The sequence below is a fragment of the Phascolarctos cinereus genome, unplaced genomic scaffold (assembly GCF_003287225.1).
Source record: "Phascolarctos cinereus isolate Bilbo 61053 unplaced genomic scaffold, phaCin_HiC Scaffold_5;HRSCAF=322, whole genome shotgun sequence".
Lineage (NCBI taxonomy): Eukaryota > Metazoa > Chordata > Mammalia > Diprotodontia > Phascolarctidae > Phascolarctos > Phascolarctos cinereus.
In genome coordinates this window covers 12,503,856-12,528,803 of record NW_027555958.1, presented here as the reverse complement: position 1 = coordinate 12,528,803, position 24,948 = coordinate 12,503,856, and the positions used below count along the sequence as shown (strand labels likewise).

The window sequence follows — 24,948 nt, the reverse complement described above, 5'->3', positions numbered from 1 at the left end:
GGTCACTCACCGCTGCTCCCGGCTCCGGCCGCCGCTCCGGCTCCAGGTTGCTAAGGAGAATCCACTTCCGGGTCATAGGCCGAGCAGCTACGGGCTGCGGCATGGGCCAAAAGAGGGCCAGGGGCGAAGCGTGCGCAGGGAAACTGAGGCCCCGGGGAGGTCCCACCGCGCCGGTCAGCCGGCGTGAAGCCCAGGCCTCCGGAGTCCAGGGAATATGCCTCGGCCCCAGCCCCACCGTGGACCCCTACAGAGAGGAATGTACACGGAGGAGACTGTAAGCTCCCCGAGGGCAGCCAACCAATCCATTTCACAGATGGAAAGCCCTCCCCACCCCCATCCCCGTGCTGTTTGAAGGGCCCCGTGGAAGCCTACCCATGGGCACCCTTGTCTGTTACCTCCACTATGTCTGGTGCGGCCGAGGACTGCAAGCTCCCTGAGGGCAGGAACTGCCTGCTGGCTGTCCTTGCATTTACACCCCCCCACCCCCCCCACCCCCGCAGGTAGCAGCACACAGTGGGTGTGGTACACAGTAGGTGCTTAATAAGTACTTAAGACTAAGTCTGCTTCCCAGGTCTAGCATGCCCTCCCTCCCTTCCACCTTCACCTAGGGATACATCCTAGCTCCAATGGGGCCTCCCCAACAGGCCCCTTCCCACCTGACCCTAGGCATTTATTAAGCACCTACTGTGTGCCAGGCATTTTCCTAAATGCTTTACAAGTATTATCAGGTCTGAGTTTCACAACTACCCTGTTCTCTTATGATCCCCATTTTACAGTTAAGAAAACCGAGGCAAAAAGGGGAAGTGACTTTCCCCAGGGTCACAGGGTTAGTAAGGGCCTGAGGCTGGATTTGAACTCAGGTCTCTTGACTCCAGGTCTAGGGCTCTACCCAGGTAACTTGTCTGGGTTGTGCTAAACCCAGGGTTCCAAACTTGCTTGGTGTTTCAGACCCCTTGGGAGGGCAGTCTGGTGAAGCCTCTGGGGTCTGTTTAGGATTGAGTTCTTAAATGCTTAGCAGCGCAAGGGAAATGAATTCTATTGAAATTTAGTCTGTAAATAGAAAGACCAAGATCATGAATAACTACAGTAATGTCAAAGTAGTAATGAGCTTAACAGTAAAACATAATGTGACAAGATCATTTTCCCATTGATGAGAAAGGCGCAGATGCTGCCTAAATTCTCGAAGGAAGCAAATGCTCCATTTCACTTAGGGGTCAGTGAAAGCAGAGATGTCCTTTTTCCTCAGGTCTCCCTCTTCCACTGCAGCCTCCTCTGGGACCAGCACAGAGCCCAGCCCACAGTAGGGATTTAATCAGCATTTACTGACTGACGGCCAGACGTGGCCTGAAAAAAGAACCCCAGATGTGGACCTGCCACTTAATAATAGTTAATGGGATGATTGGCAAAGTACTTTATGTATATCAACTCATTTAAAACTCGACCAATGAATTAGGTGCTGTTATTATCCCCATTTAACAGATGGGAAAACTGAGTTTGAGGATGACTATCCTTATCTAGGGTCTCACACGGCTAGTGAGGGTCTGAGGCAATATGTAAACTCAGTCTTCCTGGCTCTAAATCCAATATTCTGTCTATTGTCAGGGACACGTTTGGGCCTCATTGTCACGGTATGACCAAGGCCAGGTCACCTAGTCTCTTGGGACCCCACAGAATCTCCCAGGAAGAATAAGAGGCACTTCTACCGGTCCAGGCTGGTGGTCATCCAACCCCTGACTTCTTTCCCTGCATCTGGTGTTGCCTGAAATGTGAGTACGACAAGGATTTGGAAAGGGGATGAGATGCACACTTGTCTCTCAGCCCATGCAAAGAGCCACCGGCAGACATGCTTAAACAGAAAACCACAAGGCTTTTAAATAAATAGGGAATCCTTTTTTTTTTTAAAGAAACCTTGGGGAGGGGCAACTAGATGGTGCAGCGGATAAAGCTCCGGCCTTGGAGTCAAGAGGACCTGAGTTCAAATCCGACCTCAGACACTTGACACTTAACTAGCTGTGTGACCCTGGGCAAGTCACTTAACCCCGATTGCCTCACACCAAAAAAAAAAGTTTTGGGCAGTTAGGTGGTGCAGTGGATAGAGCACCAGCACTGGAGTCAGGAGTACCTGGGTTCAAATGTGGTCTCAGACCACACAATTGACACTTAGTAGCTGTGTGACCCTGGGCAAGTAACTTAACCCCATTGCCTAGCCCAAAAAAAAAAAAGAGAATCGGCTTGGCATAGAAGATAGAAAACCCAGGTTTTCAATAGCAATTATGTGACCCCAGGCAAGTACCCAAGCCCCCATGCAAACAGACCAAGTCCCTGAAGAGTGATTGCTCCCCGTGAGTGAATTCCCTGCCTGGACTACACCAAAAAAAAAAAATCAGGTCTGGACCAAAGAAAGCCCTTTCACACTATCCCCCCATCTCAGTTACTGTACAAGCAGAGGCTTGTGCGCCTGGACAGCAGACGAGCATCTCCACCATCCTCTCGGCTCCTACGTGAGTGAAGTCTGATAGCAGCCCCAAAGCAGGCAGACTAGGCCCGATGCTGCCCTCCTTCTGCCTCCCAGAAGACCTGGGCACCAGGAACACCAAAGAGTAGCCAGAACAGTGTTCTAGGCAAGAACTCCCCCTCCTTTTATGGAGGAGGTGAAGGCGCAGGCAGGCAGGCCTCTCTGGTTCTGTCCTCAGCTCCTGGTCACAAAAGCTGACTGCTAATAAGAGAGAGTGGGGCAAAGAGTCGGCTAATAGGGAGGGAGAAATCCCTTTGTGTGAATGACTAAGTCAGAGGAGGGTAGTCAGGGAAGGCAGGGAGGACAGAGAGGGAGGAGGAAGCGCCATGACCTCAGATAAAGCACCTCCTCCCCAAGCCCAGTTCATAGGTGAGATTGTTGGGGCAGAGTAGGGAACGTGACAAGAGGCTCCCCAAGGTTCTTTCCAGGTTCATTTTGGATACCAAGTCATGCTCCCATGATCTAAAGTTGACCTCAGAAGCCATCTAGCCCAACCCCCTCATTTTACAGGTGAGGAAACTGAGACCCAGAGAAAGGACATGACTTCCCCCAAAGTACTTAAGCAGCAGAGAGGCAGGACCCAGCACCTTTCAAGGGCCAATTCTAAACTGTTTACTTTAAATGCATAGAGGGGACTGGGGAGCAGGCTTACCTTCCATCCAGGTCCCAAAAGCACTAAGGTGGCTCAGTAGGACGGCAGGCAGAGGGGCCAAGTGCCAAGCATCCGAGAACTGAAGTCTGCACCTTTGAAGCCCAAGGGAGTGGGTGTGCCAGAGCATGCCCCAGGAGGACTGTGGGAAGCTGCTCCTCCCAAATGAACCTCCTAGACAGACGAAAACAGGGGGTGACACTCCCTCTGTCGGGAGGACTTAGCTGAGGTGGTTCAGTCAGCCTGGACGTTCTGGGTCAGTCGGATCCCCTGACCTCGGGCAGCCTGTTTGCCTCAGTTTCCTCATCTGTAAATGAGCTGGAGAAGGACATGGCAAGCCACTCCAGTATCTCTGCCAAGAAAACCCCAAATGGGGTTAGGAAGAGTCAGACACGACTCAACAATACGTACAAAGACAAGGCTTGAACCTACATCCTCTGACTCCAGAGGCAGCCAGTCCTCTTTCCATGGGACCGCACTACCTCATTCCCTTATGTCTGACCTTACAAAAAGCTGCTGGAAGCAGAAAGGGGATTGGGAAGAGAGCCACGTAAAGACAGAAACTCAGCTTCTGAAGTCTGGTTTTTGTGTGTCCGTACCAAGGAACATGCAGAAAGAGCCATGGCAGAAACTTGGACTGCCACCACGCAAAAACCCAAAAGGAAAAACGCAAGGGAAAGAAAAGCGGGAATCTGCCCCTATGGAGAGAGCAGCTGACAGAAAACCAGCCAACAGCAGTGCCCCAAGGGGAGGAGCTCCCAGGCCAGGCTGCCCTGGGTTTCCCAGAGACAGGCCAATGATCCTCCAGGCCCTTCAGGAGCAAAGATGCTGAAGACCCATCAGTGGCTAGTACTGTGAGGTATGCGGACTGTGCTGGTTTCTAGGAAAGGGGATATTACGAGGGGAAAATAGCTGCCCTGACCATTTGTGGGTTTGGACACGAATCCTGAGACATCAGGTTGGATAAAACTTAGCTTGTATTTAATGTCACATTGGCCTTGAGTTCCTTCATGAGAGCTGAGGGCTCTCCCAAGGGAAAGCCTACCCAGGGGTACAAGCCAAAAAGGCTCCTCAGAATGAACCTTTGGCTCAGAACCTACAGTTTGAGCCCCTGTGGCCTAAGACCTCAGCATCTGGAGCCATCAGGTAAGCATGTATTAAGCACCTACTATATGCCCGGCACTGGCTTCCTGAACCCTATGGATATACCATGAGGAAGATTAGGCCCAATACATTGCCTGGAAAAGATGGGAAGCCAAACCCCCATTCCGACAGATGGCGCTGCCCTTCAGAGTCAGTTCTTCACATGGCCCTTTCCTGTCACATGTCCCGCCTCCATGTCTTTGTCTTTGTTCCTCACCTCTACCTCTTAGAATCCATCCTAGCCTCCTTCAAAGCGCAACTCCAGCATTACCTTCTGAAGGCATCCTCCCCAATCCCTCCAACGACTAGACCACCCCTGAGAAATTATTTTATGTATATATATTTTTATATATTATATATGTGTGTGTATATATGTATATGTATATATATGTATATTTCACCACTCCATACTGGCACTGGTAGATTAGGTCCCCTTTGGGGTGGCTGCTACTATTTTCAACATTCTAGAAGTATCCCTGTGGGTGGCTGTCTTCCTAATAGTAAATCATGAGCCCCCACCGGTATCCTTGCCCTTAAAAATCAGCCATTAGATCAGTTCTTTAGCAAAGGCATTTATTCAAATGAGATAGCAAGAACAGGAGATACAAAACATTTTTTCCCAACACCAGAAGAATGTTGTTCAGTTGTTTTTTCAGTGGTGTCCGACTCTTTATGACCCCATTTGCAGTTTTTTGGGCAAAGATACTGGAGTGGTTTACCATTTCCTTCTCTAGCTCATTTGACAGGTGAGGAAATTGAGGCAAACAGGATAAAGTGACATGCCCAGGGTCACACAGCTAGGAAGTGTGTGAGGCCAGATTTGAACTCAGGAAGAGGAGTCTTCCTGACTCTGGGCCCAGCACTTTCTCCACTGGCCATTTAGCTGCCCAAACAGGGAAATAAATCTCACAACACACCTAGAGTCCAGGGGTGGGGAAAGAGTAGACATTAACTCAAAGCCGATAGAGAAGCATGACTAAGGAATACGTGGCCGAGGCACTGCATGACTCAGAGCTTCACGGAGTCCCATTTGGGGAGTGGTCTTGGTGATGGATGAGTCTGCCTGCTGAGCCACACTGGCTGCTGTGGGAGTCATAAGAGTCCTCTGCCCCCTTCCCTTTGACTCCATGTTACCGAGCTCTCACCAGCCGGAGGGCTCCCGGGCTCTTTGTCGTGGGCCAAGGACCCTTAGTGCACAACTAGCAGAAGCCTGCCCCCTCGGACTTCCCCTGAGTCTTGGCTCTGCCGTATACCAGCCCAGGTGTGAGGTAAGAGAGGTCCGGCCTCTCCCATTTGACAATCCTTATTGCTTCAGGGCCAGCTCCTTTGTGCACGAATTCTTCCTTGACTACTGGTGGTCAGCCCCAAGTCAGCCCAGTTCAACTTCCCAGATTCCTGCTGGCATCTCAGGAATCTCGAGGAGTGGCTATGGACAAAGGGAAGATGCAGCCTGGGCTCTCACAGCCCAGCCATCTTCTCTGCTGTTCTCTTCATATGAAATTGAGCTATTTAATGCTCACGCTTTCTAAAGTATGGGATGTTTCTTTTTCATCTGAAGGCCATTCCTTTTGTATTTCTGTGTCTTTTCACCTCTCTGGCCTTTTAGTATGGCTAAAGTCTCTTTTGGAAAAACTGCTACATATAGATTTTGGTTTTCTATGAACATGTTCCTCTCGCCCCCCCCCAAAAAAAAGGACTCTAAGTGTCATGGGGGCAGGAGATATTTCATTTTTGTCTTTGTATTCCCCATGCCTTGCAGTCCCTGGCACACAGTAGGTGTTTAATAAATGCTGGCCCTCCCTCCCCTTCCTTTTTAATCCTGCCTCGGTCCCAGCTTTAATTTCTTGTCAAAAGACAAGACGAGATGGCTCCAGTGAGGTCTGAATGGGCAAAGCCTCATTCTGGAGCCAAAACCAGAGCAAGGAATGAGAGGCGGGGATATCCCTCATTTATTGACCCAGGCAGTGTGGGGAAATGCTGAGTTCCTTGCTTACAGTCAGGAGACCTAAGTTCAAATCCTGCCTCTGACACTCACTACCTTTATGACCTCGGAAAAGATGGTTAATCTCTCTGGGCCTCAGTTTCCTCCTCTGTAAAATGGAGAAGATGGACCAGATGGTCTCCCACTCAGGTCAACAAGACCACAGATCCTCAAGGCTACAGTCATAAAAGGAGGGAGGAGGGGGAAGGGAAAGCTGGAGCAGGGTCAGAGCAGCAGCAGAATCAGCAGTAAACCCTGGGCCCCAAGTTGCCAGGCCACATCTGGGAACAGCTGTTAGCCAGCCGGAGCTGTCGGGCTCCCTGGCAGAGGGAGAGGGGGAGGGGAGGGAGCCATGTATCAGCATGACCTCATGTGAAAGCCCTGGGCCCCCTATCTCAAGAAAACATCCCGTCCCTTTGGCCACCACGGTCGCCTGGAGCTCTGGCCGCTCTCGCTGGTCACAGAAAGGTTAGCTCAGAGTTGGGGGGTGGGCTGGGGATTTTGCAAGCTCATCCTCTTGGGGGGCCAAAATAGCTCCCTTCCCAGGCTCTTTCCCATACAAACCTGTGGGCAAGAGATTAGCTCCTGTTTCTGTTTTCCAGAGCAGCCCCACAGTCTTGGCAAACGCTGTCATCTAACCTTGACCGCAAGGTTGCTAGCTCCCCTGGGAGAAGCAAGGGTACAGCCCTGCCCAGGTTAGCATCTGCAGGGGTGGGGAGAGAGCAGGGAAACTTGGCAGGCCCAGTCTCCAACTTGTGAGCTTCCAGTCTCTCAAGATGGGAGTTTTCATTCATTCATTCATTCATTCATCAGGGTATTACCACCAAGTTACTACCTACTACCATTAATAATAAAAATAGCTAGCATTGTAAGGTTTACAGGTATGTTACCTCATTTTATCCTTACAACAACCCTATGATGCAAATGCTATTATCATCCCCATTTTACAAACGAGGAAACAGATTGAGGGACCTATCCAGTCCCACAGAAAGTAAGTGTTTTAAGGAAGGATTTGCACTCAGGTCTTCCTGAGCCAGGTTGGCCCAGTACTCTGCATCACTGCACCCCCTAGCCGTCTGCCATACAATGCACAGTTCTGTCCCTGCCTTCAAGAAGCTTTCATTCTCCTGAGCCAGGTGAGCATATCCAGAGATAACGTGTGGGCAGGGTTTCCCAGAGGGCCTAAAGCAGGAAGACGCAGCACTGTTAAGGTGGAAAGGAGCTGAGAAGCCAGCAAGAGTCGCTTGGGCACTTGGCTTAGGGACCTCAGAGGCCATCTTGGCCAGCACTCTTGGTTTACAGAGGACTCTAAGGCCCATTGAGGGAAAGTGACTTGTCCAAGGTCACACGAGCAGTGAGTGGCAGAGCTGAGATTCCAACCCAGGTCATCTGAATACAAGCCTAGTTCTGGACCTGAGTTCAGATCTACCCTAGGTCCAGATGGCTCCTAGCTGGGTAACCCTGGGTAACTTATTTCACATAACCCTCAGTTTCTTCATCTGTCGATTGGAGACCATAGTAGCACCAACCCCACTGAGCAATGGTGTGGATCAAGTAAAATATTGAATGTAGAGCACTTTGCAATCCTGAAGGTCCTATTAAATAGGAGCCTTTCTTATTAATAGCATTTAGGATCTGAGGTTCTGAGAGGCCTTCTGGGCTTAGGGACATAAGCCTGGACCTGCCTGGCTTGGGAATTTTGGCTGCCTTTCTCAGGAGGCCTCAGGGCAGCAGAGAAGGGCTTGGCTGGTAGGAAGGAGCGTGAAGGTTTCCCCAGATGAACTGAGAGCCTATTTAGCAGGCTCCAAAAATGGAGATGAAGGCATATCTGTGGACTTGCTAGGTAACAGGTGAACAAATCAGGGGGCTTCTAAGCAGATGATGCCTTCCTCCGCTCCCCTCCCCAGCCAGGCACAGCTCTGATCTCCTCCTGACCTATTTGGAAGGCCGGCCGACGGATTCCCTCCCACTTTACCCATCTGGGGCTGGGTGTGGTGCTTTCCCAAGCACTTACACCCCACGACTTTCTCCCCATCCACATCCACGTGGCCCTTTTCTTCCCTTCTCTCCTTTTCCCAGATATCCCAGGGGTAATTCAATCAGGAAGGATGGGAGTACCAGAGCCAGAGAAAGAGAAAAGCCAGCTGGGCTGTACCCTGACAAAGGCAAAGAGGGAGCTAGCAGGGGAGGCCCAAGGGCCTGTGAGTTGGCGGCTGGAGGCAAAGAGGGGCTTCCATTGCCCTGCCAAGCTCAAGTTTTACGTTCCCTTCCCAGCCCGGCCGTGGCGTCAGCAAGGATCGGAGGCAGCTGCTGTCCAGTAGCAGGTGTCCACCCAGGGCAACAGCAAGGCCCCCCAGCTGATCACTGTGACTCACTGTGGGCCTGCCGACTGGGGAGGCCTGAACCACCTGCTGAGCCAGCCCAAGGCAGAGGCTGAGAATTGGCCTGGTCCCAGGATGGCAGAAGTTTTCCAAGGGGAAAACACCCTGGGGCTGAGGGCATCAGAGGACAGAGGCAGGAGCCCGGGCCCTCAGGGGCCTGGGAGGGACCAGAAAAGGCATCTCCATCCCTTTAGCCAATAAGTACTCATTCAACTCAATAAGCATTTTATAGACTCTTCACATTAGAGGCTAGCTCAGAAGGGACCCATTTCATATCTTGCAGCCAAACAGAAATCCCCTGCGTGACCTTCTGGACGAAAGGTAATCTAGTATAATGGAAAGAGCCCAGGGAGCTGAGTTTGGAACTCAATGGAGCCTCTGTGTGACCTTGGGCAAGTCACTATCCACCCTGGGTCTTATTTTCCTCATCAGCAAAATAGGGCTTCTCTCATGACTCTCAGACTTTTCCACCTCCCATAAATGCAGGCTGCCTTCTCCCTGGAGGTCACCTCCTCCCCGGGGCCCTTCTCTGATTGGTAAGTTCCTGCTCAGGCCCTCCTCCGCCTGAGGAAGTACCCAGGCTAGCCCGCCTTGCTCGCTTCTCTCCCCTCCTCCCAATTTTCAGTTTCCTCTTGTGTATTGTCTTTCTTTATGGGCATGGAGGCTCCCTGAGGGCAGCCCATGGCTTTCTTTTTGGTTTATATCTGAATTCCCGGCACTGAGCTTACTTCCAGGCACCCGAGGTGCATAATAAATTTGAGCTCTGTCTGTGAGGGAGTCGGCCTGAATGAGCTCTACCCTTCCTACTCTGGCCCTAGGAGCTATGATAGAGCCTGCCCTTGAAGGTGGTCCACGATGGGAAACTAACTGCTTGCCAAGACTCTTCCACTTTTGGGCACCTCCAGTGATTAAGGTTTTTCTTATTAAGTGCTTGTTGTATACAAGGCAAAGGCAGTATGACAGTGGGATAGAGTGCTGGTCTTGGAGAGAGAAAGATCTGAACTTGAACCCAGGTCTTCCCTCCTCTGACACATACTGGCTGTGTGACCTGGGGGCGAGTGACTTAACCTCTCTCAGCCTCAGTTTCCTCATCAGTAAAAAATCATAGCATCTACTTCACAGGGTTGGGGAGGATCCAGTGAGCTAATACGTAAAGCACTTAGCAAACCATAAACTGCTATGTAACAGATACCTATAATTAGGACACGTCCCAGCATCCCCTGCCCTGCAGCCTCTCTGACATCCACGTCTCTGTCCCTCCCACTGAAACACTGTACTGTGCCCGTGGGATTCCCAGGTCTGGTGGGGAGTTTTTTGTGTTATCTTTGCCCAGCCATCTCCAGCCCCGAAGGCCCCCCTTCCAGCTCCTCGATTCATTTGTAAGCTCCTGAAGGTAGAAGCTGTCTAGCTTGTCCCTAGCATACTGCCTGGCACATAGTAGGTGTTTAATCAATGCTATATCTGTTTAGTTGTTTCTCTCTGTAGTGACTTGCCTGGGATCACATAGCTAGTCAGTGTCTGAGGCAGAAATCAAACTCAGGTCTTACAGATTCTAACTCCTGTGCTCTTTCCATCTCCCCTCCCAGCTACTCATAGAGATCAAATGACTCGGCTAAAGTCACGCCGTGCATGGCAGAGGGAGCTCTGCTCCTTCAGTGCTAACCTCCTCCAATTTTTTTTTTTTTGGCTTGGCCTCAGCCACGCGGCACCAAACGCTAGGTGGCATTAGAGGAAAGAGCAAGGGAGCCTCTGAAACAAGAGGCTGGAGGGAGGTCATCTGCAAAGGCCAGGGCGAGCTGGTTGCCCAGGCCGAGCTGGTTGCCCAGGCCGAGAATGGCAATTCATCCATGTGGGAGAGACTTATATTGTCTGCAATTCTGCTGCGAATGGGCATTAAATGGGGTCTTTTCTGCACAAAGCTAGGGCTCTGTTTATTCCCCTTTGGCCCCCAGTCTAAATGCCTGGCAAGATTCCTACTCAGATCACTTATATTTCTTTGTGTCTGCAGCACTTAGCCCTGCTTAGGGGTCAGGATCTCGTAAGTTACCCAGAGATGCTGACCTGCATGGGTACTAGCGACCAGCACCACTTCGTGAAGCTCATTTACTGACTCCCTTCCTTTCCCCTCAGGACACTCCCCCTCGGACTCATTTCTCCTAGGCTGCTTCCACAGCCTCACCCACAGATGAGCTCCCTTTCTTGTTTCCATGTGACTCCTTCTCTCCCTTTCTCCCGCTTCCACCTAATGTTAGGAACCGACCTTTGGGACCTCAGAGGTCATCTACCACAAGCTCCTTGTTTACAGATGAAAAAACTAGGGCTCATGGAGAAATGACTTGGCCAAGGCCATACAGGTGGTGAGCATCAGAGATGGGCTTTGAATTTCCTCTTGACAAGGAGAGCTTTTCCAGAATGCAATGGGCTGCCTCTCTGGCTGGCTGGTCAGTCAAGGACTTCATGTCAGGAATGGGACAGCGGGGATTCTTTTCAGGTATATGCTTGACAAAATAGATGGCTGCTGGGATCTCTTCCAACCATGAGGCTTCAGTTTATAGCACACTTTACAGCCATTATCTCATGCTAGCCCCATTTTACAGACCGAGAGAGAGGAGGGAGAGGTGCTTCTGATGCTGAGAGGGGGGGCAAAGAGAGAGATGGAGAGGGGAGAGAGAAACAGGCAGAGAGGAGGAGGAAGAAAGGAGAAAAGAAAAAGGCGGAGATCAAGGAGGGAGAGAGAAAGAGAGAAGGGAGGGGGAGGGAGAAATGGGGGAGAGAGAGAGAAGGAGAGAGGTGGGAAGTAGGAGAGGGAAGAGAGGGAGAGGGAACTCATGCTTGAGACTTGTTATATCTGTGTGTGTTTGTGTAAGGAGGAGAGAGAGAGGGAGAGAGAGAGAGAGAGCCAGCAAAAGGGAGCCAAAGAGAGTGAGAGAGATCTCTGAAGTAGTTTCACAGTCAAGCAAAGTTATTTGAACACCCTCATCCAGCTGGCTGGCTAGGATGTGGTCACTGGAACATGTCAGTGGTTCCCTGAGCTGCCGTCTATCACATCTGGTCTTTTGATTTGGAAGGCTGGTGCATGAGGGCACCCCAGGGACAGAGGCAAGGCCGCTGCCTGTCAGGTCACAGGAGGAGCCTCATCCGTGCCTGAGGAACAAGAGCCCCCTGAGGTCTGTGTGAAGGGAAGAGCCCAGGCCTCCCGACACAATCCCACCCCGTGCCTAGGACCGGGGCTCTGAGAGTCTGACATAGGGTGAGCGCAGGATGGAGTCGGGGCTCAGAGAGGTTGGGGGTGGATTGTCTCTAGTCTGGCCCATTGCCAGAGAACTCAGAACAAAGTCCCAGCCTCCTGGCTCTGGGGGCCTCTTTTATTCGCCTGGGAAATGGGCCCTTCTCTGGCCCAAGTCCTTCCTGACTTTGAAACAGCTGGGTTGCTGCTCTTGACCCCTGGAGCCTCTGGATGTCCTCACATGCTCCCCAGCTCCCCCAGAGGCCCTGATCCTCCCCCTACAGAACATAAGCTCCCAGAGGGCGGGCTCTGTTAGTCTTTAGCTGTCTCCCCAGTGCCTAGCAGAGTGCCTGGCACATAGTAGGTACTAAATAAATACATTGGTCATTACCTGTAGGAGAGAGCAAGGCTGCTGAAAATGAGAACGGTTTTCCCCCTTGTGGTCTCTAAATTCAAAAAAAAAGTAAAGGAATAAATAATGATATCATCTGCCTTCGCAGGATAAAGGGGCTGGGGACCATCTGAGGTAGGCAGTGAAAGGGGGCCCCAGGACAGGGAGGAGACAGCAGCTGGCCTCATCAGGTGGTAGTTTCCAGGGACCAGCAAAACGCCGTGGAGGGGAAGCTTTCCCAGAATTTTCAGCCTGCAAAGTCTGAAGCTCTGAATGACCCACACGCACATGAAAAGGTCAGGGAGGCAACGAGGTGAAGTGGAGAATGGGCTGACTTTGGAACAAGGGAACCTGGCGTAGAAGCTGGGCTCTGCCTGTGCCGAAGGCAAGCTGATACTTCCATCCATAGAACACTGGGCCTGGAGTCAAGAAGATCTCAGTTTGAATCCAGCCTCAGACACTTGACCCTTACTAGCTGTGTGACCCTGGGCAAGTCACTTAATCCCAACTGCCTCAGCAAAAAAGAGAGAGAGAAGATCTGAGTTCTAATCCAGCTGCAGACACTTACTAGCTGTGTGCCCCTGGGCAAGTCACTTAATCTCTGCCTCAGTTTCTTCAACTCTAAAATGGGGTTAAAAATAGCTGCTACCTCCCAAGGTTGTGGTGAAGATCAAATGAAAAAATATTTGTAAAGTACCTGGCAAGCTGCAGGCCCTAAGTACTTCCTTCCTCCCTCCTTCTGCCTGTGTGACCTTGGAACAAAGAAGTCATTTTATTTCCTGGGCCTTAGTTTCCTCTGGGTGAGGATCATCACACGTGCTGAGCTTGGTCCCCTCCTCCCACTCACAAACGGGAGAAATAGGAGAGAGAAAGTCTGAGTGGAGGAGCTGGCCCTGCTCAAAAATTCCAGAAAAGCTCTCAGATCAGATTGTTGAGAGGAAGGAGGCAAGAGCCCAACACAGGCGTGGGGATCCTGCTTAGCATGTGGCCAGACCCAGACCTGAGACCCTGGCCGGTCCCAAAGGATAGGCTCCAGTTTCTCCCTAAAGAGCTTAGCGGTGCCATGGGACAGGATTTCAGCTGAGCCTGAGCACTGGAGGTACAGTGCCCAACAAGGAGCAGCCTGAGGATGTCATAAAGGGTCACAGGAGGTGTATACATTGTCTTGGCTATATACTCCGTAATCTAGTGGCTGTGCCTGTCTGCTGGCATATTCTATGTGTTTGTCCCCTCTTACCATTGACTTTATGGAAGTGCAGCTCCAGTTTGTGGGGGAGATGCTCTGTGACATTTTGATTACTGTGTCATTTCAGGAAATGTCTTCACTTTGTGCTCATTTTTCTACTCGGTTGACTACTGGAGGGAAACCCACAGGTGGGGGCTCTTGTGTTTTAGAGTGCAGGCCCACAGAATATATTCAACGTGGGTTACAGAGTTGGAGTTAGGACCTCAGAAGTCACCTTTTCTAAATGGGAAAACAGAAGTCCAGACTCGCCTAAAGTTACACAGGTAGTAAGTAGCTGGTAGAGCTAGAATTTGAACCCAGGACCTTTAACTCCAAATACAGCTCTTTTCAGTACACCACAGATTGATTTGATTTCATTCCGGAGTAACTTGGACTACACCCTTAGATTGAGCCTTTAAAAGAGACGTCTAGAGAGAATCAATCAGCAAATATTTCTCTAAGCTCTAGGTGGCTGGGGATTCCCCCAAAATCAGTCCCTGCCCTCAAAGTTACATTTTACTGCAGGAAGGTTGGAGAGGTAGGTTATAAGCATATATAGGAATATGCAAAATTGGGGGAGGGGGATCAAGAAAGGCTTCATCAAGATAAGCCCTGAGGGAAACGAGGAACTCTAAGAGGCAGAGTTTAAATGGGAAATGCATTCTAGGCAAGGAGACCAGAGATGAAAGAGGCCAGATTGGCTGGAGTTGGTGGGAGTGGAGTAATGTATGCACAAGGAGGCTAGAAAGGTAGGCTGGAGACAAGCTGCAAAGGTTCTTAAATGTCCAACGGAAGAGTCTGCATTTGACCATAGAGGTAATGGGGAGCCATGGGACTTTATTGAGTAGTGGAGTGACTGCTCAGACTTGTGTTTCAGGAAAAGCCCTTTGACAAACAAGGAGAGAAGCAAAGTTCAGAGGGCTGGAGAGAAGCCTGTGGGGATACACAGACTTTGGGAAGTCACCCACCTCCCTTCATGTCTCAGATTTGGTAGCCTGGGACCTTGGGAGTAGTAGCACTTCCCCACCCCAAGACCACCATCCAACACCGTTGAGAACGCAGGACCTGGCCACAGCTTCTGCAGGTGCTGCTTACATCTCCCCCACAGCCCACCCTCAGCAGCTGGGGCTGCCGAAGTCCCAGAAAACAAAGTTCCTGCCCCCAAAATCCTTGGCACAGTCAAATGGTTCCAAATCAGAAACAGATCTTCTATCAGTGGAAATGACACTCAAGAAGATATATTACCATCTGCCTTGCTGCTGCGCCCTAAGGACTAGCGGGGCCTTTCCATCTGTTCTGCAGCTGGGCCCTCCAGTATGTGCTGTCTGCCCCCATTAAAATGTGAGCTCCCTGAGAGCAGATTGTCATGATTTCCTATTTGTATCCCAGCACCTAGCGTAATGCTTGGCCCATAGCAATAAATGTCTTTATACTCACTGGAAAGTAAGAAGTCTGGACTGTTTATGAGATCAGGTGTGTCTTTTCTGTTTGGATTTTTTTTGTTGTTGGATTAAATAAAACACATCCTGTGTTTCATATATTCAATCTAATGGCTTGCATGGAAGTTAAGACTTTTTTTCCCCTTTTTCTGTAGAGACATGGACACAAAGTATATTTTTCAGATGTTCTCAAGGGAAGCCTTGGGTCAAGGCATGGGCCTAAAAGAGAGATTGAACATGGTCTGGATAAATCCAGATAAGGGGTTCTCAGAGGTGAGGACCCTGCAGCCTGGAGGCCACATGTAGCCTGGGTCTTCAGGTTTGGCAAGGCTGTATGTGGCCTGGAGGCCACAGGTTCCCTACCCCTGGGTTAGATAGATCCAGAACTTAGGTTTGGGTCTATCTATAACTGCCAAGGTCCTCTCTCCAATGGAAAAAATATATGTATTTCCCTGGGCAGGGATAAGTATAGGTTTCTGAGCATACATATAATTCCTAATATTGAAATACTCTGATTCTGTAGCTTTTTCTAGTGTTCAGATACATTTCCAATTTCTACGTTTCATCAACTCTATAAGGATAGAGCATGAAGAATTTTTCTCTGTTATATAGTTGGGGATACCAAGGCACAAAGAGATTATTGATTAGCCCCAAACTATAAAGCAATTTCACTGTAGAACCCAGGCAAAAAACGCGAAGTCGTCTTAGGATTCTTTCCATGCAGACGACAAATTAAAAAAAAAAAAAGAGGGGCAGTATGTTATAATGGTTAGAGCTCTGGTTAGGCAAATCAGTATCCGACTCTCACCGTAGATGCTAGCCTTGTGTCCCCGGGCAAGTTACTCCCCCTGGGCCTCAGATTCTTCCTCTTTAAAATGAGTGGGTTGTCTGGCATCCCACCCTTCTCCTAGGCTCGAAGCTGCAGCGTCCCAGCGCTCTCACCAGTGTTCTGAGTGCCCTGGGGGCTGAGATGCTCAACCTAGGCGTGGCCAGGCCCCCCAGTTGTTCGCGGCTCAAAGAGAAGAGGGAATCTGGGCGAGTGTCCTCGCCTTCCAGACCCTCTGAATCTCTTTGCTTTCTGGGTGGAGAGGGAAGGAGAGAGGGGGAGGGAAGGGAAGCCATCGTCCCGGGAGAGGCTGGAGCCAAAGGAAAAGAGGTGAACCAGCGAACACTCGAGCTGCGGGGGATAGGGCGACCCTGGCTTGGGAAGCAGCTGCAAGCAGAAAAAAAGGGACCATGGCCTTGGAGCCTCGCATCTGGCCCAGGCTGAGCATCTTAGTAAAACGAGCCTGGTGGGGTACGAGAGGGCACCCCCTCCCCCAAGCTCGTCCATTCGGTTTTTAACCCCAACCACGCCCCGCCAATTCCAATGAGATTTATGGGATTTCCTCCGGCGCCCCTCTGAAATGAACCGCATAAGCCTTCTGCCTCTCCAGAGATGACCCTGGGGGCCTGGAATTTTCAGGGGAGATCCCTAGTGGGAAGGATGGGAGCACCGAGATCTCTCCTCCCTCCTCCTCCTCCCCGCCCCGGTCCACTGAAGGCCCACCAATTGTCTGGGATCTTTCACCCTCCTCTTCAGCCACAGTCGGCATCTCTTGGGACCCTCTCTTTCTTTGGCGGGGTGGGGGGGGGGGGGTCGGGGAGGGAATGCTAAGCGCTAGTTCCCTCCCTTTCCACTTGACTCTTTTCTCGACTCCAACTAGAAGAGCTTGGAGAGCGGGTTCTAGAATGTTTGAGGTGTGCAGGGAAGAGCCCGCCACCTCCTCCGAGCTCACAGCGCTGGTGAGGCACAGGACAGGTCCCGGCCTTCCTATCTTGGGGTGTATGCAGTCCGAGGGGCAACGCAGGGGTGGCGTGGGCCTCGGAAGTCTGGAGGGACCACTTCTCTCCCTTAGAGCCAACTCGTTCATTAAACAGTTGAGGAAACTGGAGCCTAGGGACATTAAGTGCCATTCCTAAGGTATCTTAGGTGGGATTTGAACCCAGGCTCTTTCAACAATACCGGACTGCCTCCCTTACTAACTGGCAGACGACCCCATTCCGAGCCACAGTTTCCTCAAGTGTAAAATCAGGAGAATAACACCTGTAGCACCGGCCTCCTGTCGGGTTCAAATGAAATCTCGTGGGTAAAGCCTTTGAGCGCAATGCAAACACCAGTTATTATGTACTATTAAATGTGGCTTGGAGGAAGAGGAGGCGGGCGGAGGAGACGGGAGTGGTCAGTACCCACGCCTCTCCCTTCTCCTTGGGAGCGCGGAGTGCTAAAATGCTACTTGGCCAGAATCGAAGAGCGACCGGCTCCCTGGAATAGCCCATGCACCCGCCAGACTGCCCCACACCCGTGCGCACATACATACGGGCACACGCTATCAGCGTGGACACCCCCCCACCGTGGGGCAAAAGTGCTGGCCCTTCTTCACCTTCAGTCAGCCCAAGTCCCCAGAGCCGGCGGGCAGCACTGAGCCCCAAAGCCGGCGATCTCTTCTTGGAGAAGAGCCAGCAGAGACGGCTCCTGGTGGAGCTACGGTCCCAGATGTGCAAGCTCCAGCCCCAGGGACTGATGTTCACACACACACACACACACACACACACACACACACACACACACACACACACACGCACACACCTTTCCAGGAGACTTCTGGAGACCCGCAAGCTGGCAGGTGATAAGAAAACTGAGGTCTGAGGTCGAGGAAAAGAAAGGCGCTTGAAGCCCAGGGTTAAAGTCAAGGGCTCCGGACTAAGTCACCTGGCTCCTTCCATCGGACAGCTTTCCTTCTGCTGCCTCACGAGGTGGAAACTGGATTCTAGAAACCGCCCAAACAGGTGAGACATGGGTCATCTCACTTCCACCACCCCAAGATACCCCACCTCCCAGCTCTGGTCAGTCTCCAGAGCTCCCAGCAGAGGTCCCTCTGGGGTCCTGGTAGTCTGTTGCCTAGGGCTGGGGGCCATTGGGAGGAGTTGGGCTCGAGACTCCCCCCGGGGCGGCAGCATCGAACCCCCCCCGTCCCCTCCCCCTAACTTCCCTCCCAGGCCCCCTTCGCAGGCCCTGGGGACTGCAGCTTCGGCTTGCCATTGGTCGGGAGCGCCAGTGGGAGCTCCAGGCTCCGCCAGCCTGGGTGGGCGGGGGGATGACATCAGTGGGCCGCTTGGCTTATAAAGGCACTGAGGGGAGAAGCCGGGTTCAGAGCGCTCCCGGCCGGCGCCGCTGAGCAGTCGCAAACGAGCGCAAGTCCACCTCGCACTCCCGCGGCACTCTGACTCCACCGCAACGCGGCTCGGGGCACTTCAGTCAGCTCCTCTCTCCGCCCGTTGCGCTGCGCTCAGCTGCGAGCGCCCACCACCCGCTCGGAACCCGCCTCGCCATCCTTCTCCGCAGCCCTTGCACCCCTGTACCCCTGCGTGGGCCCCAGTATCCCCCAGCACCATGCACGTCTCCCAACTGCTGGCCTGGACGCTGCTTCTGACGCTCCTCTCGCTTCGTCCCGAGGCCAAGCCAGCCGCGCCGCAGAAGGTGGGTGCCCTTCCCTCCCCGGGGCGGAGGAGGTGGGGAGGGGGCGCAGATTTGCCTGGGGAGAAGGAGAGTCCATCCCGGGTCCCCAAGAAGTATCTAGACAGTCGGCCGGCCCCGCGGGATCCCCGGGGCCCAGGGGAGGTGGCTTGAAGATCAGAAGGAAGAAACCCTTCTTGCTCCCTTTGACGGATGACAGAAGTAGGTACGGGCGCCTAGCCAAGCTCAGAATGCGCCCAGGACCGGGAGGCGCAGGCAAAGTGCCCACGGGTCGATAGCACAGCAGGTGAATGACGGTGCTCCCCGAGAGGGAGAGAGGGCACAGGTCGGGGCAGAACCCGTGATCCGGACGGGGGGGAGGGCACTCCTGGGGATCAGGGGGCCCTGGGGGCGCTTTGGAAAGGAGGCATGACCCTCACGGTCCCACGTCTACTTTCCTCCTCCCCCCGACAGCCCCCGCGGACCCCGCCCGGAGAAGAGGTGGCGGGGCTCCTGGCCGCAGCCGGCGGGGACAAGAAGGGGGACAAGGCGCCGGGGGGCGGCGGCGGCGGCGGCGGTGGGGCCAATGCCAAGGGCTCCAACGCGCGGCTGCTTCGCGACCTGCGCGTGGACAGCCGCTCGAGGGCGGCTTGGGCACGCCTGCTGCACGACTATCCCAACGCACGCAAGTTCCGAGGCGTCAACAAGAAGGGCTTGTCCAAGGGCTGCTTCGGCCTCAAGCTGGACCGGATCGGTTCCATGAGCGGCCTGGGATGCTAAGGCGGCGCCCCCTGGCGGCGGTGAGTCTCTCGGACCCCCTTCTCTGAGCCCTGTTGGGCCCCGGAGCAGGTGCCTGCGCGAGTCGTAGCGTCTCTCCAACCCCCGTTTTATAGATCAGGAAACTGAGGCCAGAGAGCGAACTAGGGTCACAAAGTGGCAAGTGAAAGAGACAGCACCGATTTGGAGTCTGGGGCCTGTGTGACCTTGGGCACTTCCTGCCTTCCCAAGTTTCAGTTTCCCCATCTGTAAAGTAGGGGTTGGCTCCAATGGTTTCTAGCCCTAAATCTAGGAACCTAAGTTGCAGAGTCAGGATCTGAACTCAGGCCCTTCGATTCCAGATCCAAAGCTTTTTTCCCCCATGCTAGGTGAGTCATGAGTCAATGGTTAGAGAGCTGGGGTACAGACTCTTGGAAGTATGTTTGTTTCTCTGTTACAAGGTCCCTAAGTTAGATCTGGAAGGAACCTCAGAGACTGTGTGCCCCAACCCCCTCATGTTATAGATAAGGAAACTGAGGAACGGGGAGGGGAAGAGACTTGACCAAGGTCACCCAGATAGTATTCATCAGAGGCAGGATTTGAACCCAGGGTCTCTGACTCCAGAGCCCGCTTCCTTCCACCATACCACACTAAGACCCTAAGCCACGTTGCAAATCATCTGGTCCAACTTCTCCATTTTACAGATGAGGAAACTGAGGCTCAAAGAAAAAGAAAAGAGTTGACTAAGGTTGCACAGCTAATAAATTGGAGAGCCATATTCCAACCCCTGACTCAAAGATTCCATCCCTTCCTCCTCATTTTACCCTCTGGGAAAAAGGGCTAATCTTTTTTCCACATGAAGGGCCTTCTAATACCTAAAGATAGCCACCTCTTCTGTAAAATGAGGCTAACAATCCCAAAGGCACAGCTGTACCGATGTACCATATTCCCATGACTCCCTACTATTCCATAATCCCTTAGCTGCAGGGGAGGGATCTCTGTGCCATAGCTGTAGCCAGCTTTGGCAAAGAGCCAGCACATGGCTCAGGGAAGCCAGTTATGGCCTGGGCTTCATGCCCACAATCCTGAAAGGAAAATGGGGTCTTTTCTGGTCTCTGATGGTACCAGGCAGCAGCAGCCTGTATTTTCTCTGTTTAAGAGCAGAAAAGGCAGTTATCCCTGTTGCATGAGAGGTCAGAAAATGTATAAGGGAGGGGCTGCTAAGGATACTACTTCAAAGCCAGAGAGGATTATACTGAGGAACAAAAAGCCTGGGTCTCTTGCAGTTGGTGTCCCAGGGGTTAGGATGCCCATTAATTCTTCGAGGGGCAGGGGGAAGAGGAAGTTTTCACAAGTCCTATGTTTATAAAGAAGACACTTCTCCACAAAAGCAAATAGCCACTCCATCCTTCCTGTTTCAACTGCAAAATAAACAATTAAATCTGTGTGTGTGTGTGTGTGTGTGTGTGTGTGTGTGTGTATATATATATGTATGTATGTATACAGAAGAAAAATAGTCTGTCCCATGCAATAATCATGTCTCTTGAGAGCACTGTGCCTAAGGGTGTGGAACCATGGCTTTGAGCAGTTCAGGTCTTCTACCTGAATTTGCCCTAGGATGGTGTATTCAAAACCAACCAACCGACTCTAGCCTCTTTTTAAGCAGGAACAAAAACTGAAGCCCATTGGACCCCTCTCCTAGGTCCTGATGCTGATGCAGCCTTCATGCCTCTGGTGAGGAATACCTGGGTTTCCCTCTCTCAGCTCAAGGAAGAGTCAAATAAAGCAGATGCACTGCCCCACCAGATGTAAACGTTGCTTCCTTCCTTCCTTCCTTCCTTCCTTAATTTGTTGGACTGCATCTAAACCCATCAATCTGGAAACACCTTCCCCCTACATAGCAGCAGCTCCAACTCCTCTGTTGTTTCCAGTGTGTGAGAGATACCTGGAACACTGAGCTGAGTGGCTTGGCCAGGGGAACACGGGCAGTATGGACCATAGGCTGGACTTCCTGATTCTGAGGCTAGCTCTCTGGGCACTGGGCCACACTCCCTTTTTCTTCCTTTTTAACTTACCTTCTCTTCTCCCACCTCCCCCCCCCTCCATATTCCCTCTTCTACTTGGTCTAGAATTCAGCTGTTCCTCCCTTCTCCCAACTGCGGCAAAAAATGCACAGACTTCTCCCTGCCCTGTGCAGGGGCCTCCCAGAAATGATGGTGAGACAACTACTTTCTCCTCTTTACTCCTTGCTGCTCTCTTCCTTTCACAAATGGGGAAATGGAGATAAATAAGTGGCACCCCAGTATTCAGGCTAATATTTATCTAGCAGCACTTCACATCGGCCTGACATAGAAGGTGCTTCATGCATGCTTGTCTCAGACATCCAAATCCACCATCCCAGGCTTTGTAATATGGAAGCATAGAAGTCTGGTGTCTCTGGAGAAATCAGCTTGTCTAATGTCTGGCCCTTCTTCTACATCTGATTCTGGGATCTGTCTCTCTTAAGTACTCCTTTAATGCTTAGGAAACTCCTGGAGGGAACAGAGATCTAGGTCACCGAGACTTCGGTCTTCGTTGCAGCAAACGTAGCAATGTGTGCTGGGTGCCAGTATGCAGTGAGCAAATTCCCAGTCCCTATGACCTCTCTGAGCCTCAGTTTCTTCCTCTACAAAATGGGAATAATAGCAGTGTTGTAAAGGAAGAGTTTTGCCTGTCTGACAGTGCTCAGAGAATTGTGAGTGCAGCTCTTCGCCTGTCTACGTGACCTGCCCACCTCCTTTTCTGATCATTTCTGGAGTGATAATCCTCAGTGAAGCCTAATGGTGCAGGTGAAAAGAGCACAGAACCACAGGACCTGGGTTCAAATCCCACTGTTCACGCTTACTGTGTATGTGTGTGAGACGATGGGCAGTCACTTAAACTCTGTGACCCTCAGTTTCCTCATCTGTAAAATGAGGGGGTTGAACTAGAGAGCCGCTAAGGTGCCTTTCAGCTCTATATCTTTGGGCCATCCCTCTTCGTAAGCCTAGGTCTTCATTGGAAAAAAAAAAGATTTTTTAAAGGCAAAACAGTTCTTGACCTCAAGGAACTAACACTTCATTTGTTTTTTTTCTGAGAACTGCCTAGGTAACAAGGGAGGCACTGTGGCTGGAAGATTTGGGTTCAGTCCTACCTCTGACCATTCCTGGCTGTGTGATCTTGTGTGACCAATTAACCTCTCTGAGCTCCCAGGCAACTCTCAGACTAGTGACTGAAGTCACAGATGGAGAGAGGTCTGCCTAAGTTAAAAGAGCTCTCCACCTGGGTGGAGTCCCAGATTCTCTGCCTGGTCACCCAGAGGGGTGCTTTGTTCTGCCCCTCTGGACACTCCTGCTTCTGGTTTCCCAGCTGTGAGGTGGGTTGTGGGAGAGCTCTCATCTGTTTGACAGATCACAGGATGAAAGGATCCTCCATTTGGAAAAGGATCCTATAGGGTCATCTAGTCCCAAAACTGATGTCCAAAAAGGGTTAAGTGACTTACCTAGGGTCACACAACTGGGAAGTGAATGAGCCCATACCTGAACTCTCCACTGCAGTGATGTGTAGACCCAGCAACACTTTCTCACCCTGACTTCTTTGCAGCCCCTGAGGGTTCAGACCAACATGATCAGCAGGGTCTGGGTGAATGAAAAGCATCCAATGTTGTCCATTCACATGAGGTCCATCTTAGTCATGACTCCTGGATTTCCCACCAGCTGGGTGACCTTGGGTGACCTTGGGCACATGGCTTGGCTTCAACATCTGCAAAGAAGGGACGTTGTGAGAAAAGTGTGTTATAAACTCTTATGATACCATGGAAGGAGAAATGGGATTAGAGTCAAAGAATCTGGGTTCAAATCTGGCCTCTGGTGCTTACTTAACCTCAGTTTCCTCTTCTGTAAAATGAGGAGAGTGGACTAAATGTCCTCTGAGGTCCCTTGCAGGTCCAGAGCTGTGATCCTATGAAGTCTTCTAAGCCTCAGTTTCTTCAGTCTGTCAGATAAGAGGATTCCTTGTAGCCCTAAGTCTATGACTCACATGGTGTGATCTAGGGGTTGGGAAGCCGCAGCACTTTGACGGAATCCCAACTTCACATAACGAATCCCCTTCATAAAAGGATTTGTTCTGTAAAACTTGGACTCAGTCCAAGGGCCACACTTGAGGACCTAGAGGGCCACATGTGGGCTGGAGGCCACAGGTTCCCTACCCCTGTAGTCAGAGTGGTCCCCATGGGTTAGCTGAGAAGGCTTTAAATGGATTTCGCTGTACTTTTCTACAGGACACTCCCTGATCCTGCCCCCTTGCCTCATGGAGTTACTGTGTATTACTTTCAGAATACATTGTATTCCCTTATCTTCATACATGCCCCCTCTCCTTATGCAATGGAAGCTCCTTGGCTGGGGACAGGGACATTTCTTTGCATGGCCTTGGTACCAGAGGGACTATAATCAATGATCACTGAATTGAATGGAATTTGTGTGTTTCAGGACCAGGCAGCGCTGGCTCAGCTCGCTGAAAGCATCCTCGGTTACCTGCCCCGAAACATCTGCAAGCACCTCCAACAGTTGTGGCTTTGACATTCCCTTGGGGTTTTGTTTCTGGTATAGGGAGGCACCACCAACTGTTTGGTTATTGTTTGGGGAGGGGTGTTCTTATGTTGTTGGGTTCTTGTTGTTTTTCTCAAAATTAAAAATAAAAGTTATAAATTATATATTATATATATTATATACATGAAACCCCCCTCCTACCCTGTCCCCCACTTTATGGAGACACGAAGACAAAAAACCGTTTTTCCGAGCCTGATGAGGCCAGCGATATATCGAAACTCGCTGTTTGTAAATTCATGTCATGCATAAATGTATTTATGTTGTAAAGCTATTTATATTGTTTATAAAGAGATATTTATAAAAATTTTATTTATGTAACTAAATGAAGGGAGTCCATCATTGTAATGTGCTTGTCCTCAATAGTTTGGAAAATGGAAAAAACATCCCATGAATATCTGGACAGCTGTCTTTATTTATTCAACCTACATGTTTCTTTTGAAAGAACAGAATGGTCCACAGGTTCTTGATATTAGAAGTTTTGTCAATGTCCTTATTTTCCTAATGTCTCCATTATTTTCTGCTAGACTGTGGTATGGTACAAAGAGGGCTGGATTTTGATGGCCATCCAAATTCTGGCTCTTCTGTCTTACCTATATGACCTTAGGTAACTCCTTGAATCTCTGTGGGCCTCAGTTTCCCTCCTCTGTAAAATGAGGGGAAAGGGTTGAACTAGATCGCCTCTAAGGTAGAATGTAAACTCCTTGAGGGCAGGAACTATTTGATTGTTATTTTTGTCTCTCCTGCACCTAGCTCAATGCCTGGCACATAATAGGAACTTAATAAACGCTTATTGGATGAACACGTTCCCTTCTAGGTCTATATCTCTGTTACGATCCTTTCTTGTCCTCTCCCCACCAGATAACCCTCCTTTGGGAAAAAGAAGAACACCCAACAGCATTTGTCCCTGCTGTGTTCTGCACCTATCCATCCCAACCGATCACCCAACCCTCATCTTCTCTGAAGAGGAGAAAAAAGAACAATTCCTCCTCTGTCCTCCGGAGCTAATATTGTTCATGCCATTTAATCTGAATTCAGGCACCTTTTGGTGGTTCATTTCCATTATGGTAGTCATGTATATTGTTTTCCTGGTTCTATGTTCTTCCCTCTGTATCGGTTCATAC

The 24,948-nt window shown here is 51.0% G+C and overlaps 2 protein-coding genes and 1 long non-coding RNA gene across 5 annotated transcripts in view; 2 read left to right on the top strand and 1 right to left on the bottom strand.

Annotated features, from left to right (window-relative positions):
- DIS3L2 (DIS3 like 3'-5' exoribonuclease 2) overlaps positions 1-190 on the bottom strand; it is a 358,658-nt gene extending 358,468 nt beyond the window's left edge. For 2 of the 3 annotated variants that reach the window (XM_020972180.2, XM_078154658.1), the window contains exon 1: positions 11-190. In XM_020972180.2, the coding sequence (XP_020827839.1) occupies positions 11-103 (93 nt within the window). In that variant the 5' untranslated portion in view covers positions 104-190. The remainder of the gene's footprint in view (positions 1-10) is intronic. The other variant, XM_020972186.2, reaches the window with a different exon arrangement.
- Positions 185-14,954, top strand: LOC110198082 (uncharacterized). The gene is made up of 2 exons (XR_013486782.1): positions 185-274; positions 1,603-14,954. It is a non-coding gene; the product is annotated as an uncharacterized LOC110198082 (long non-coding RNA).
- Positions 14,955-18,157: 3,203 nt separating this feature from the next.
- On the top strand, positions 18,158-23,797 carry NPPC (natriuretic peptide C). Its single transcript, XM_020972173.2, has 3 exons — positions 18,158-18,470; positions 18,921-19,246; positions 23,708-23,797. Exons 1-2 carry the CDS (start codon positions 18,384-18,386, stop codon positions 19,224-19,226), a joined length of 393 nt encoding a protein of 130 aa, XP_020827832.1. The 5' UTR covers positions 18,158-18,383; the 3' UTR covers positions 19,227-19,246; positions 23,708-23,797.
- The last annotated feature ends 1,151 nt before the right edge of the window (positions 23,798-24,948 follow it).

What these genes read in the sequence shown, in the direction of transcription:
- NPPC (XM_020972173.2), top strand. Translation starts at nt 18,384, where the DNA reads ATGCACGTCTCCCAACTGCTGGCCTGGACGCTGCTTCTGACGCTCCTC. An exon ending in AGCCAGCCGCGCCGCAGAAG is followed by an intron (nt 18,471 to 18,920) that starts GTGGGTGCCCTT and finishes TCCCCCCGACAG; the next exon opens with CCCCCGCGGACCCCGCCCGG.